Source organism: Dipodomys ordii, unplaced genomic scaffold, assembly GCF_000151885.1.
Source record: "Dipodomys ordii isolate 6190 unplaced genomic scaffold, Dord_2.0 Scaffold22, whole genome shotgun sequence".
Classification (NCBI taxonomy): Eukaryota; Metazoa; Chordata; class Mammalia; order Rodentia; family Heteromyidae; genus Dipodomys; species Dipodomys ordii.
This window is the reverse complement of record NW_012267238.1, coordinates 6,598,122-6,611,368: the sequence shown is the minus strand read 5'-3', so window position 1 is coordinate 6,611,368 and position 13,247 is coordinate 6,598,122. Positions and strand designations below refer to the sequence as shown.

Below are 13,247 nucleotides of genomic sequence, written 5' to 3'. Positions count from 1 at the left end.
GCCCCGTCGCCCCGAAAACTCACGCGGAGCTGCTGGTCTCAGAAATACTCTTCCCGGCCGCTCCGAGGTTTTCCTCTCTCCTCAGCGGTCCGGCTCCGGGATCTCTGCCGGCGGGCGCTCCTCCAGCGCTCCGCTTGGGAACCAGCCAGCAGCGGGCTGGACACTCCAAGCCCCGCCCCCTGCGATTCTATTGGCCGTCGTCCCCGAGAAGTCCCGCCCCTCCGGGTTGCAGCTCGCCTCCCCGCCCCGCTTCCCTTGTTTTCATTCCCCCTGTCACACGAGGCTGTGGCGGACCCGAAGTGGGAGGGGAGAAGCCCAAGAGGGGCAGGCGGTGGAAAGAGGGCGGAAAGTGAAAGGCTCAGGGCGCCTCTCTGTCCCTCGTCTGGCTGCGCTCTCGACTGCTCTGGGCCGCCGTTGTATTGTGGGATCGCGGCGCCGTCCCTGAGTCGGTCGGATCCTCAGGGGGAGGGCCCGCTCGAGAGCGCCTCCTGTCGTCCGTGAGGTTGTCCTGCCATTCCTGGGCACCCCAACTCCTCCCGCCCCCCCATCGCCGCCTCCTCCATCCTCCAGTTCAAAATGGCGACGGCGGCGGCGGCGGCAGCGGCGGTGATGGCTCCTCCAGGCTGCCCGGGTTCGTGCCCCAACTTCGCCGTAGTCTGCTCCTTCTTGGAGCGCTACGGGACGCTGCTGGACCTTCCCGAGCTGCCGTTCCCCGAGCTGGAGCGGGTGCTGCAGGCGCCGCCGCCCGACGTCGGCAACGGGGAAGGTAAGCCTGGGGCCCGAACGCCCGGCGGGAAGCGGCCCTGGTGCGCTCGCTCCACCGCCCCGCTCCTCGCCCACAGCCCGGGCCGCGACGCCTCGGTCTTTCCCCCTTGGCCGGGGCCCGTCTTCCCCGCCGAGCCCCCGGGGTCCCGGGCTGTGGGGAGGCGGGGCGGTGGCCCCCTGGGGCCACGGTGTCCCGCGGGGAGCAGAGGTGGGGGCGTCGGTGGCTGGATGGGGGCTGGGGGCGGGAAGGGGGCTCATTGTGCCTCCGGGCCCCCCGGGATCGCTTCCCCGCGGCGGGGCCGGCCTCCCCCCCACCCCTCTCTTTAGGTGGCGGGGGAAGGGGAACGCAGGTTCCGGCCAGCTTTGCGCTTTTCTCCTCTTCCCCTCCTCCCACCCATTCTCCAGACCTTCTCGGGGGAGGTTAGGCCCATCTCCGCGCCCCCTGATCTCCCTCCACCTGAGTGGGCGGGGGCCGGCGGTCCCTCGACTGTCCCTCCCTCTGGTGGGAACTCCCCCGAGACAGAGTAGGCTCATCCCCTCTCCTCTTCCCCTCCAGGGCTGGTTTAACTCCCCCCCCCCCTACTCCCTCTGCCCAGTCGGGAGATCTGCTCCTCCAGCCAAAGGAGGGAGGTTCTCCACCATTCTCGTCGGGGGGGGGGGGGAGGATGAAGTCAGTTCAGCTTCTCCACTTTGGGGAGGAGAGGGTTAATTTCTCCTCCATAGTTTTCTTCCTTCTCGACACCTCCCTCCCCCAAAAAAATAATAGAAAAGCATCTCCCCACTTTTCCAGTCCCTTCCCCCCTTCATCTCAGCGGCTAGGGGAAGAAGTCGCCCTTCCATTTGCTGGGTGGGGTGGGGTGGTTAGTCTGTAAGCTGGAGGAGGGGCTCTGGCGACGGGGGAAACAGTTGAAGAAGGTGCTTGTTGCTCATGTTTCTCTCTCTGGTGCCGCTGGTCTATTATTGGTGTTCGCAAGTGGTGCTCCTTCCACATAAGGCCACCGCGCGGTGCAGGGCGCATGCTCTGCCCGGCCCCATTGAAACTTCCTGCTGCTGCTACTGCTGCTGCTGCTGCTGCTGCTGCTGCTGCTGCTGGTGGTGGCGGTGATTCTTTTGCTGGAGCATCTCAGCGTTGTGCCTGCTGCCTCCAGCCCTCACACTGAGCGCTGAACACTCACCCTCATTTATTCCCGTCCGTGCCTCTCCCTTTTCTGGCACATTTCTTCCCTCAGAGAAGGCTTGTGTACTCTGAGCATTGCTTTTATCTGAGTACAGCCCCTGGCTGGAGAAGAAACGTTTCCAAAGAGGTTTTTCTCTCGTTCTTTATTTTTTTTTTTTTGGATTTGTATTAGATGGCCAGAGTGGAATGGGGATTGTACAAGACAGATAGCTGTTTCCTCGCCAAGCAAGAAGAATCGTTCTTCTAATTTCCTAGGGAAGTGAAGAAGTTTCTGATTAACAGAATGTGTGCATTTTGCAAGGAAGGGCCCAGGTGTGAAAGTTGATCCAAGTATTATATAGAGAATATGAATGATGCTTTGGATATCAAAGACTCAGATTAATGCAGCAATTATAGTACAGGACTGTATCTCTTCACCTGGCCATTTCCTCTGACTTATCAGTGACATATTTTTAAAATAGTATAAAATAGGAGCATGATTTCATAAAGACTTTCTGCAGAATTTATTTAAGCATTAGGCTCCTAATGTAGTAATTTCACTGTCAAATTGGATTTACATTCCTTTTTAAAAAGAAATGGCCATTGTGAAATAGGATCCCTTAATAAGTTACTTTTAGAATGCATTGAATAATTAGAGTAATGCATCTTTCAGAGAGGGTGTTTGGGGAATGAACTGCTGGTAAATTGTTCTTGGAATTTGCTTGGACCAAGTCTAGTCACAAGCATAGGCTTGGGGAGGAGGGAGGGTGGAATTGTATTTTGAATAGTGTACAAGATTTGTTGTTTATCCATTTCTATTAGGTATTTTGACCAGTGCATTCAGTTTATATTAGTAACAGAAGAAACAAGACAAAAATATTAGAATTAGTTTTGAGTACTGGGCCACTAGCTAAGTAAAAGTGAGAAATTATCTGGGTTAAGAGGAATCATTTAGCTCAGCCATGGTTTTAACCATTGGTATAGTTGCTAAGAGCAATGAAAAGAATAGATACTGTCAAGATAACCTAAGAATAATTGTTAATTGTCACACAGTTCACAGTTGGCAAATAAAACCTCTGTAGGTGAAAGCCTTTACTGTCCAGGAAGAGGATTTTCAGAACTTTGATGACAGCCTGTATATATTGGTTGATAAAACATTACTAGTTCAGCTAATAAGACTTGTACTGTGTGTTGTTGTGGAGCAGTTATGATATAGAAGGAAAGGTGTGGACTTCAATGTTGAGTAGTATAATATATAGATTGCAGACTGGATCATTTAATTTATATGGATGTAAGTTTATAACTGAGCATCAAATTAAATAATGTTTTAAAAACCTTTCATAAGCCAAGTATTTATTTTTGCGTTACAAATTTTATTAACGATGTCTTCCAAATGAAAGGCAGCACAGGCACACTAAAGCATTTGGAATTAAAATGTTAAATTTTATGTATGTTTTCTGCAAAGAATGCTCATTAAAAGTCTTAGCTTTACTTTTACTTTGTAATTTGTTTTTATTTTTTGAATTTAATTGTTTTTAAAAGGCATTTCTAGTGCCTTTAAAAAAAAAAAAGAAAATGAAAAATCTAAGCCAGGCACCAGTAACTCACGCCTTTAATCTTAGCTACTCAGGAGTTTGAGATCTGAGGATCATGGTTCCAAGCCAGCCCAGGCAGGGAAGTCTGTGAGATTAACCATTTTAAAAAAGATAGGCATGGAGCTGTGGCTCAAGTGGTACAGCACCATCCTTGAATGAAAAAGCTAAGGGACAGTGCTCATGTTCTGAGTTCAAGTCCCAATATTGGAGGGAAAAAATGTATTCAACTTTTGCTTTTTTTCCTTACAATATACTTTTAATATATATTCTGCAGTGTTGCTAGATTAGTACTTTTTACATAGCATATATTGTATTAAATGTATCCACATTTTGACATGTTTGGAGAAAACTAATTTACTGATTTGACCTTGTTTAAGCACTTTGTGATCTTTTTCCTTAAAAAAGTTGTTTACAAGTTTTAAATTTGATAATGTAGCTTCAGTTTATAATGTCCTGACCCGAAATCATGAAAATCAATGTGGAACAGAGAATGGGAGAGAAGTATCCACCCTGAATTTCAAAATTTGAGAAGTTGTACAGTACCCAACAATAATAAATGTTCTATAAGCAATTATGGTTATTTAATTATGTTATTATGGTTATTTAAGAATGAAATGAAAACATGAGTCTTTTTCAATTTAGGAGATTTTCAAATGTCTGCCAAATATTTAATAAGTAGAACTGTTGTTTCTTTCTTCCTCCTCCTCTTTCTTCATTTTGGTGCTAGTAGTAGGGCTTGAACTCAAGGCCTGGTTGCTGTCCTTGAGGTTTTTTGTTTTTGGCTTGTGATCTACCACTTGATCCATAGTTCTATTTCTGGCTTTTTGGTGATTAATTGGAGATAAGAGTCTCATGGGGTTTTTTTTGCTCCAACTGGCTTTGAACCACCATTCTCAGATCTCAGTATCCTGAATAGTTTAGGATTACAGAGGTGGGCCACTGGTGCCCAACAGAACTGTTATGTGGGGTTGCTGTGAGAAAATTACTGAAGTACTGAGTACCATAAGCCTAGAAAGTTTGATAATTTGTGTTCTAGAGGACTTATTGCAATTTTAGGAGCAGAAAGGACTAATGTATTACTTTTGCTTTTATTTTTCAAGGAAGAAAACGAAGGTATACACAGATTTTTAGTGCATACAGCTAACTGTTGGTGTTATTCACTGTTACTTGAACTCCACCTATAAGCCAAATTGTCAACAAAAAAATTAAATTCATAGTTGATGTTAAAATAGTTTGAGCATCATAGTACAAAGCCAGCCGTGGTAGAAAAGTCCATGAAAGTCTTATCTGCAGTTCATCAGCAAAAGGCCAGAAGTGGAGCTGTGGCTCAAGTGGCCCTGAGTTCAAGCACCAGTACTGGCACCAAAAAAAAAAAAAAAAAGACATTTCAAATGAAAGAATTATATTGCCTTCCTTTACTTACATGTATGCTGTTTTAATTCTCCCGATTCTGTACTCGGTGTGGAGTTTGATACTCCCTCATTGGAGGTAGATTATTTTGGAATAGAGATTAAAAATGAAGATGGACATTGACTCTGAGCGTGTTGATACACAAGATCTCTTTTTTTCTCCTTAAAAAAGAAAATATACTCTGTGTGTGTGTGTGTGTGTGTGTGTGTGTATGTGTGTGTGTGTAGGTGTGGTGATATTGGTGAAAGTAACATATATATAATAATAAGTCTGTCAAAGTATACATGGATGAATGGATTCTCATAGATATACAACTTGGCTGAATGATTTGCATATTAAATAAGTTGAATTGTGAGTGTTTTAATTTCATTATTTTTCTTTGAGATGATATCATATGTACCTATATATACTATATACAGTATTATTATATAGTATAGTATATAGTATACTATATACAGCATTACTATGTAGCATATATAGTATGTATAGTATATAGTATATGTAACATATAATATGTATATCTGTATATATATAATATAGGTTATATATATTCAGTAACCACACTGTGTATCAGGCTGACCTTGAACTGATGATCTTCCTGCCTCAGCCTCCTGAGTGCTGGGACTATCTGCATATTCATTTATTCTTACATTTAATGTTTATGACTTAAAGTTTTAGTTTATAGTCATGTATAAAAGGACAAAACTTTTGCTGGGTGCTAGTGGCTCACACCTGTAATCCTAGCTACTCAGGCTGCTGAGATCTGAGGATCACGATTCAAAGCCAGCCTGAGCAGGAAAGTCTGTGACAAATTTGTATGTGTATTGGTGTGTGGGGGGGGGGAAGGGGTCATCAGGCTTGAACTCTGGGCCTGGGCACTGTTCCTGAGCTCTTCAGCTTAAGGCAAGTGCTCTACCACTTGAGCCACAGCACCATCACTTCCCGTTTTCTGGTGGTTAATTGGAGATGAGTTTCACAGACTTTCCTGCTCAGGCTGGCTTTGAACCACAATCCTCAGATTTCAGCCTCCTGAGTAGCTAGGATTACAAGCATGAGCCACTGCATCCAACTGTCAGATTATTTTTTTTTTGGTTGGTGGTGGGGCTTGAGCTCTGGGCTTGGGCACTGTCCTTCAGCTCTTCAGCTCAAGGTGAGTGCTCTACCACTTGAGCCACAGTGCCACTTCTGGTTTTCTAGTGATTTATTGGAGATAAGAGTCTGATGGACTTTCCTTGCCCGAGCTGACTTTGAACTGTGATCCTCAGATCTCAGCCTACTGAGTAGCTAGGATTACAGGCGTACCTGGTAGCTGTGAGATTCTTATCTACAATTAACCACCAAAAAAGTATGGTATTAACCTTGAGCAAAAAAACTATAGTCCCCCCAATAAAGGATATACCTTTATTTAAATGATATATTTAAATATGATAGTAATTTTTGTTCTTTCCTGGAGGGAATTGAATTGTAAGATAATATATATTTTAGGCTGATAAAATGGAAACATTGCTACCATAACTGGGTTCACTATCTCTTAATTTAAATAAAAGATGCATATGTCATAGTTTGTATTGCTTTGTTGTAGTGTTGATTGTTGGTGGAAACATTGCTACAAACAGAATGATAAATTTTGTTCTGGCTCTCTGACCTTAAAGAATAAATATTCTTTTTTTTTTTTTTGCCAGTCCTGGGGCATGAACTCAGGGCCTGGGAACTGTTCTTGAGCTGTTTTTTTTCCTCAAGGCTAGCACTACTACTTGAGCCACAGCACCACTTCCAGCCTTTTCTGTTTATGTGGTCCTGAGGAATCGAACCCAGGGCTTCATGCATGTTAGGCAAGCACTCTACCACTAAGCCACATTCTCAGCCCAGAAAAAATGTTCTTTAGGGCATTTACTAGATTACCAAATGATTATCATAATGTGAAAGTAACCAAAAGTTTACAAAGTGGTTGTTAGTATTCTACTAGGTCAGGAGGTAAAAAGGACAGGGGGACTTTTTGTTAATGCAAACTGTCCTACTTTTAAAATTTTCTAGTTACTTAGAAGTTTGCTTTAATGTTTAGATAATGTTAAAAGGGGCTGGGAAGGTGGCTCAGTGGTAGAGTGCTTGCCTTGCATGCAGGAGGCCCTGGATTTGATTTCTCAACACCACATAAGCATAAAAAACTGGAAGTGGCTCTGTAGCTCAAGTGGTAGAGCGCTAGCCTTGAGCTGAAGAGCTGAGGGACAGTGTCCAGGCCCAGAGTGTAAGCCTATTGACTGACCAAAAAAAAAAGTCTCACCTAGGCAAGTATTTATTAACAACTTCATTTAATGTGTATAAAGTCTAGTAAATACTATAAATTTAAAAAATAACAGACATGAACCCTTGCAAAAGAATTCTGGTGGGCTGGGAAGGTGGCTCAGTGGTAGAACACTTGCCTTGCATGCATCAGGCCCTGGGTTCAATTACTCAGCACTACATAAGCAGAAAAAAAAAAGCTGGAAGTGCCGCTGTGGCTCAAGTGGTAGGGCGCTAGCCTTGAGGTGAAGAGCTGAGGGACAGTGCCCAGGCCCAGAGTTCAGGCCCCACGACCAGACCCCCCAAAAAAACAAAACAAAAGATTTCTGGTAAGAAGTAGCTAATCTGAAGTTTGAACTGTTGTCACCCTTCATAGACTAACTTTTTCCTTTTGGTTTCATTAAGTGATATATATATATGTATATGTATATATATCTTTGTCATAGACTAAAATTATCTATACAAATCCTTAGTAAAGTAAACATATGAATCATCACATGTTCTGTAGAAAAGATTAAAGTATGTTTTAACTTGAACCATGTATTCAAGCAAAGGCATTTATGTGTGTTGCTGGAGTTAGGGAAAAATTTTGATTCTGTATAGTCATATTATGCTTATTTTCTTTTGGTTGTTGTTTTTAAAATTAGTGCTGGTACTGGGATTTGAACTCAATACCTGAGTGCCATTCTTGAGCTTTTGTTCCAGGCTTATCACTTGAGCCCCAGTTCTGACTTTTGGGGGCTGATTTATTGGAGATAAGAGGCTCATGGACTTTTCTTCCCTGGCTTTGAACTGTTATCTTCAGATCTAAGCCTTCTGAGAGCTAGGATTACAGGTGTGAGCCACTAGAGCCTGGCTCTAGGTGTTAGTGGGGCAGTATTGGGGTTTGAACTCAAGACCTTGGTGCTTGCCAGGTAGAACATCATTCTACCATCAAGTGGTAGAATGAGAGAATAATCTGAGGCTTCATTAAAAAAATTTTTTTTGACCAATAGTATATGCCAGGTATGTTACTCTTGGGGTATAGTAAAAGAAATAATACCCTTGCCTTCATGGAGCCTACAGTTTAGTAGTAAAGGTAGACATTGAAGCAATAAGATTTAAAAAATGTAGATTGATGGAATGTCTCAAGTGGTAGAGGACCTGCCTACCAAGCATAAGGCCCTGAGAATTCAAATCCCAGAATCATCAGAAAAAAAAAAAGCTTATTATGTAGTTAAGTATAATGTATACTTTATAAAAAAATAGTAATGGCTGGGCACTGGTGGCTCATGCCTGTAATCCTAGCTACTCAGGAGGCTGAGATCTGAGGATCATGGTTCAAAGCCAGCCCCAGCAAGAAAGTCTGAGAAACTCTTATCTCCAATAAACCACTCGAAAACCAGAAGTGGCGCTGTAGCTCAAGTGGTAGAGCGCTAGCCTTGAGCTGAAGAGCTGAGGGACAGCGCCCAAGCCCAGAGTTCAAGCCTAACTGTCAAAAAAAAAAAAAGGTAATGGACAGCTTAACAGCTTCAAATTTTATCAAATAATATTTCATTTAGCCCTAAGAATGATTTTTTTTTTAGGTAAATGCCCAGTTTATAAAAACTTCTTGCTTTTATTCCTGGGTTTAGGGATGTGTGACTACCAATTAAGCTCTGATATCATTTGATCTCATCCTTTTTTCTATTAATCATTTGACAGTGATCCTAAGTACCCTTTATTTTCAAATTGCTCAGGATTACTTAATACTCATTTAAAAGCATTTACCATGTAAAATTTATTTCTCCCAAAATAAGTCTATGAGGGCACATTTTTGCAAAATTTGTGCATTGTATTTATTTTCTCAAAAATTTATTTTTGCTGTGCTGGAATGAAACATGACTGCCTTGCTCAGGCTAGGCAAGTTATTTACCACCAAGCTACATCCTCAGCCCTTTATGTTTAAAAATGCTAAACATTTGAGAAGTAGCAGAATGTGGGGGGTAGGAGTGGGATGGAATGGGGTACTTGCAGTGTTTGTCATCTTACTAGTTTAGAGGCTGGGTGGGTTGGTCACTTTGACTCAGTGTGACAAAATATGTCAGAAAACAATTTAAAAGGATAGAAGATTTATTTTGGTTCCTGGTAGGTGAGGTTTCAATCCATGGTAGGCTTGTTCCATTGCTGTGGTCCTTTAGTGAGGCAAAACATCATTGTAGAAGGATGTAGTAGAAAAATGCTGCTCTGTGCTTGGTAGCCAGTAAAGGGTTTATGAGGATCCAGGACAAGGTATACCTTTGAAAGCCATGGTCCCAGTGACCCACTTCCTCCAACCAGGCCCCCCTCTCAGCTATGAACTGGTGAATGGATTAATCCATTGATAAAGTTAGTACCTTCATGTTCTATTCACCTCTTAATAGCATTACCATCTGGGGACAAGCCTTCAGCTCATGGACTGTTTTGGGTGATACTTCATACCCAAAACCATAATGCTGGGCAAATTAATAAGAACTAACTATGCTTGGGAAGTATTTTCCTTAAACCAGTGTAACCTCTGTAAGAACAGAGGTTATAAGAGGTTGGGTATGTGGCTTAGTGGTAGAGTGCTTTCCTTGTAGCAGGAAGCCCTGGTTTGATTCCTCAGTATCACATAAACACAGAAAGCTGGAAGTGGTGCTGTGGCTCAAGAGGTAGAGTGCTAGCCTTGAACAAAAGAGGCTTAGGGACAGTGCCCCAGGCCCTGAGTTCAAGCCCCAGGACTGGCAGAAAAGGAAAAGAAAAGAATACATCAAGCAGAAACTGCACCAAGTTAGTAGTTAGGAAGAAAACAAAAGTGAACTTGACAGATGCTTCCCAACAGACAGACCACATTGCAGACTTAGATACTTGAAGAAAGTTGGCTTTAATGAATATACAGTATAGTGTGTTTTGCTCCTTAAGCAAAATTCAATAAAGCATTCAGAGTAAAGGCTGTTTGTATTTTTTGTAGTTTCTAAGACTTTTTCCTATATTTGTACTTGTTTATATTGATCATTTTTCCTGAAGTAGGATTATTTTCCCCATTCATACTTCACATTTTATTTTCTATATTATGTATCTTTTTATTAATTACCAAAATTATTTTAAAGTAGTTTTCTATAGAAGCTTTATAAAGGTAAGTTGAGTTGCCGTTTTTATTTACTTCTATATTTATTGTTTGGTAGTAATGGGTCTTGAACTCAGGGCCCTGTTCTCCTGTGTTGTTTTATTTATTTATTTTTGCTCTGGTACTCTGCCACTTGAGCCACAACTCTTATTTCTGGCTTTTTGCTGGTTAATAGAGATAAGAGTCTCTCAGGTTTGTCTGCTTGGTAGCTTGCAATTTCCATCCTCCAGATGTCAGCCTCTGTGTAGCTAGTATTTTAGGCATGAGCCACCTGGCTTTTATTTACTTTGAATCTTCAATCTCTTCTTACACTGAGTGTTGCCATCATCCACTCTAAAGTCACCTAGATTACAACCAAGCTCTTCTAGGTACTGACGTACTTTCTATTCTGCTGTAAAGGGTTGTTGAGTCTGTTTTCATTATCCTCCTTTATATTCAGCCTCACTTTTCTATTGTTATGACTACAGTTTTAGTTATGTTGAACTGCAAACAGGTCTCTGAAGATGTAGAAAGTTGTTTCACATCTTTTCCCCCTCTTCCCTTGAAGTTGCATATTTGCTCCCTTTTTTCCTTTGCCTGCGCACTGTACAATTTACCCATCTGGTGTGCTCTGTGAAGAATTTCTTTCTTGTTCCTTGTCTTGAAGATTCCATAACCACTTCTACACACACACACACACACACACACACACACACACACACACTAATCATAATATATATCACACACACACACAGAGTAATCATAATATATCATTAGCCACTTCTACACACACACACACACACACAGAGTAATCATAATATATCATTCATCTAGCCTGGGAGACAATAAGCTGCTTGAGAATGAAGGTTCTTGTTTATTGATTTATCCCTAGTGACTAATGAGTAATAGTGTTTGATAAATGCTATGGAATGAATAACTTTTTCCTAATTTCATACAGAATCAAAGCCTTTTTTAAAAATTAACTTTTACATAAAATGAACTTTTATATTAAACATTTGCCCAGTAAATGAGAGAAGCATTCTTTTTATTAATCGTTGGAAGTAATAGACATGTTGGTTGCCACTGGAATTAAGCAGAGTTCATGATGTTTTCTTAGGTGTGACATTATAATGAAAAGAAATGCATGTAATAGAAAGTTAGTGCTTATCTGTGATAGTTTACTACTGGGGTGGTCAAACTATAGCCTGTGGGCTGAATCTGGCTTGTCATTTATTTTTGTAATAAAACTGTTGCCCCACAGCCATGTTCATTTATATATTGTCCTCTTTGCTTTCATACTACTGTAGCAGAGTGAAGTAATTGTCCCAAAGAACTTACTGCTTGGGCTGGGAAGGCGGCTCAATGGGAGAGTGCTTGCCTTGCATGCATGAGGTCCTAGGTTCAATTCCTCAGCACCACATAAGCAGAAAAAGCCAGAAATGGTGCTGTAGTTCAAATGGTAGAGCACTAGCCTTGAGCTGAAGAGCTGAGGGACAGTGCCCAGGCTCAGAGTTCAGGCCCTGTGACCGACAAAATAATTTACAGCCAACAAAGCCTTGTAAGTATTTACTCTCTAGCCCTTTCCAGAAAAGAAAAATGCTAATGCTTATTCCAGTATATGAACAAGAAATTGCATCAGGTGATTATCCCTGTTTTTAAAAACACAGATTCAATGCCTACGGTTTTCTATGAATGAAAATATTGGTAGAGTAGTTATTTCCTTGTGTACTTTTTCACACAACTCTTCTTTCTTACATGAGGTGACTTTTTAAACTTCTGTTAACAGTGTGAAATATTATATTAATTTCTCCCACTCAAAGGTAGCCATGGGTTTCTCTAGGTAACCGTCATAAGGCAATCTAACATGGGGGCCTACTGGCACAATGATTGGTGTTCAGGGCAGGTGTTGTAGTCTTGCTCTAGTCTAGCCTCAAAGTCTCATCCAAATGGGCTGATTGAAGATCTGATCTGGCTGTGTGGATTCCAAGTCTTGGTGAGGATTAGGTTAGATGAGCGATGATACTATTCACTCAGAAAAATGTATTTATTTAAACTTCAAAAGTTTGGAGGACAGAAGGTTGGGAACATTTTAGACTACTTAGTAGTAGTAGGATTATTAAGTGCCTGATCAGCCAGTGTTTCCTTGTTTTTGGTGGTACTGTCACTGAGTCTAGGTGAGGATTTGTGAAGTTTCCCTCTACAAGTTGGGACTCTACACTTAGGGCCCATCACTTCATTTGAAGTGTAAGAATTTCTGGACTGGTCATAAAGGTAAGAAAACTTGGCAGAGCAAGCAGACAAACAGACAAGAAGCAGACAGCAATCCGAAAGGCAGAGGCACACTAACAAAGTGTGGTGCTCTCAAAGGGAGAAAGACACTAAGCTCCTTTACTTCAGGGTTATTTGTATGGTAAAGGCTAAAGGCAGTGTGTGTGGGGGTCTGACCTCAAAGTTATTCAAAGAAAGGTGTTCATCTTTATTCTTAATCATTCTTGGTGTTACATTTGGTAAGTTCCTGGCCCTTATTATGCACTCTAATTTTTGGGCATTTCTCTCAGGAATGCATCCTGCTACCAAACAAATACTAATTCTTGAGGTAAGGAATTCATCCAGTTGTCTGTCTCTCTTAGAAGCAAAGATAGTACTTCTGTTTCTGAGGTGCCCTCATCGGGCCTCATTTTCCTTAATCTATCATGACTCAGTACTACGTGCTAACTCTGCCACTTAAGCCACACTAGCAGCCCTTTTCACTTTAGTTATTTTTCAGCTAAGGTCTCATGTTTTTTTCCTGAGCCTGCTTCAGATTGTGATTCTCCTATATAATAGCTAGATTACAGGCATGCTTCAGCCTACTTGGCTAGTCAGTGTTTTACAAGAAAGTATAGTGTGCTAGTTATCAGGCCCTGGTACTGGGGCTGGGAAGGTGGCTCAGTGGTAGAGTGCTTGCCTTGCATGC

General features: G+C 42.0%; 2 protein-coding genes across 3 annotated transcripts in view; one reads left to right on the top strand and one right to left on the bottom strand.

Moving 5' to 3' along the window:
• Positions 1-151, bottom strand: part of Aamdc (adipogenesis associated, Mth938 domain containing) — a 34,141-nt gene extending 33,990 nt beyond the window's left edge. The window contains exon 1 of the mRNA XM_013014029.1: positions 24-151. The gene's annotated coding sequence lies outside the window, so the exon portion shown is untranslated. The remainder of the gene's footprint in view (positions 1-23) is intronic.
• A 302-nt stretch (positions 152-453) lies between these two features.
• Rsf1 (remodeling and spacing factor 1) overlaps positions 454-13,247 on the top strand; it is a 130,228-nt gene continuing 117,434 nt past the window's right edge. For both annotated transcript variants that reach the window (XM_013014090.1, XM_013014089.1), the window contains exon 1: positions 454-766. In XM_013014090.1, coding sequence (XP_012869544.1) covers positions 577-766 — 190 coding nt within the window. In that variant the 5' untranslated portion in view covers positions 454-576. The remainder of the gene's footprint in view (positions 767-13,247) is intronic.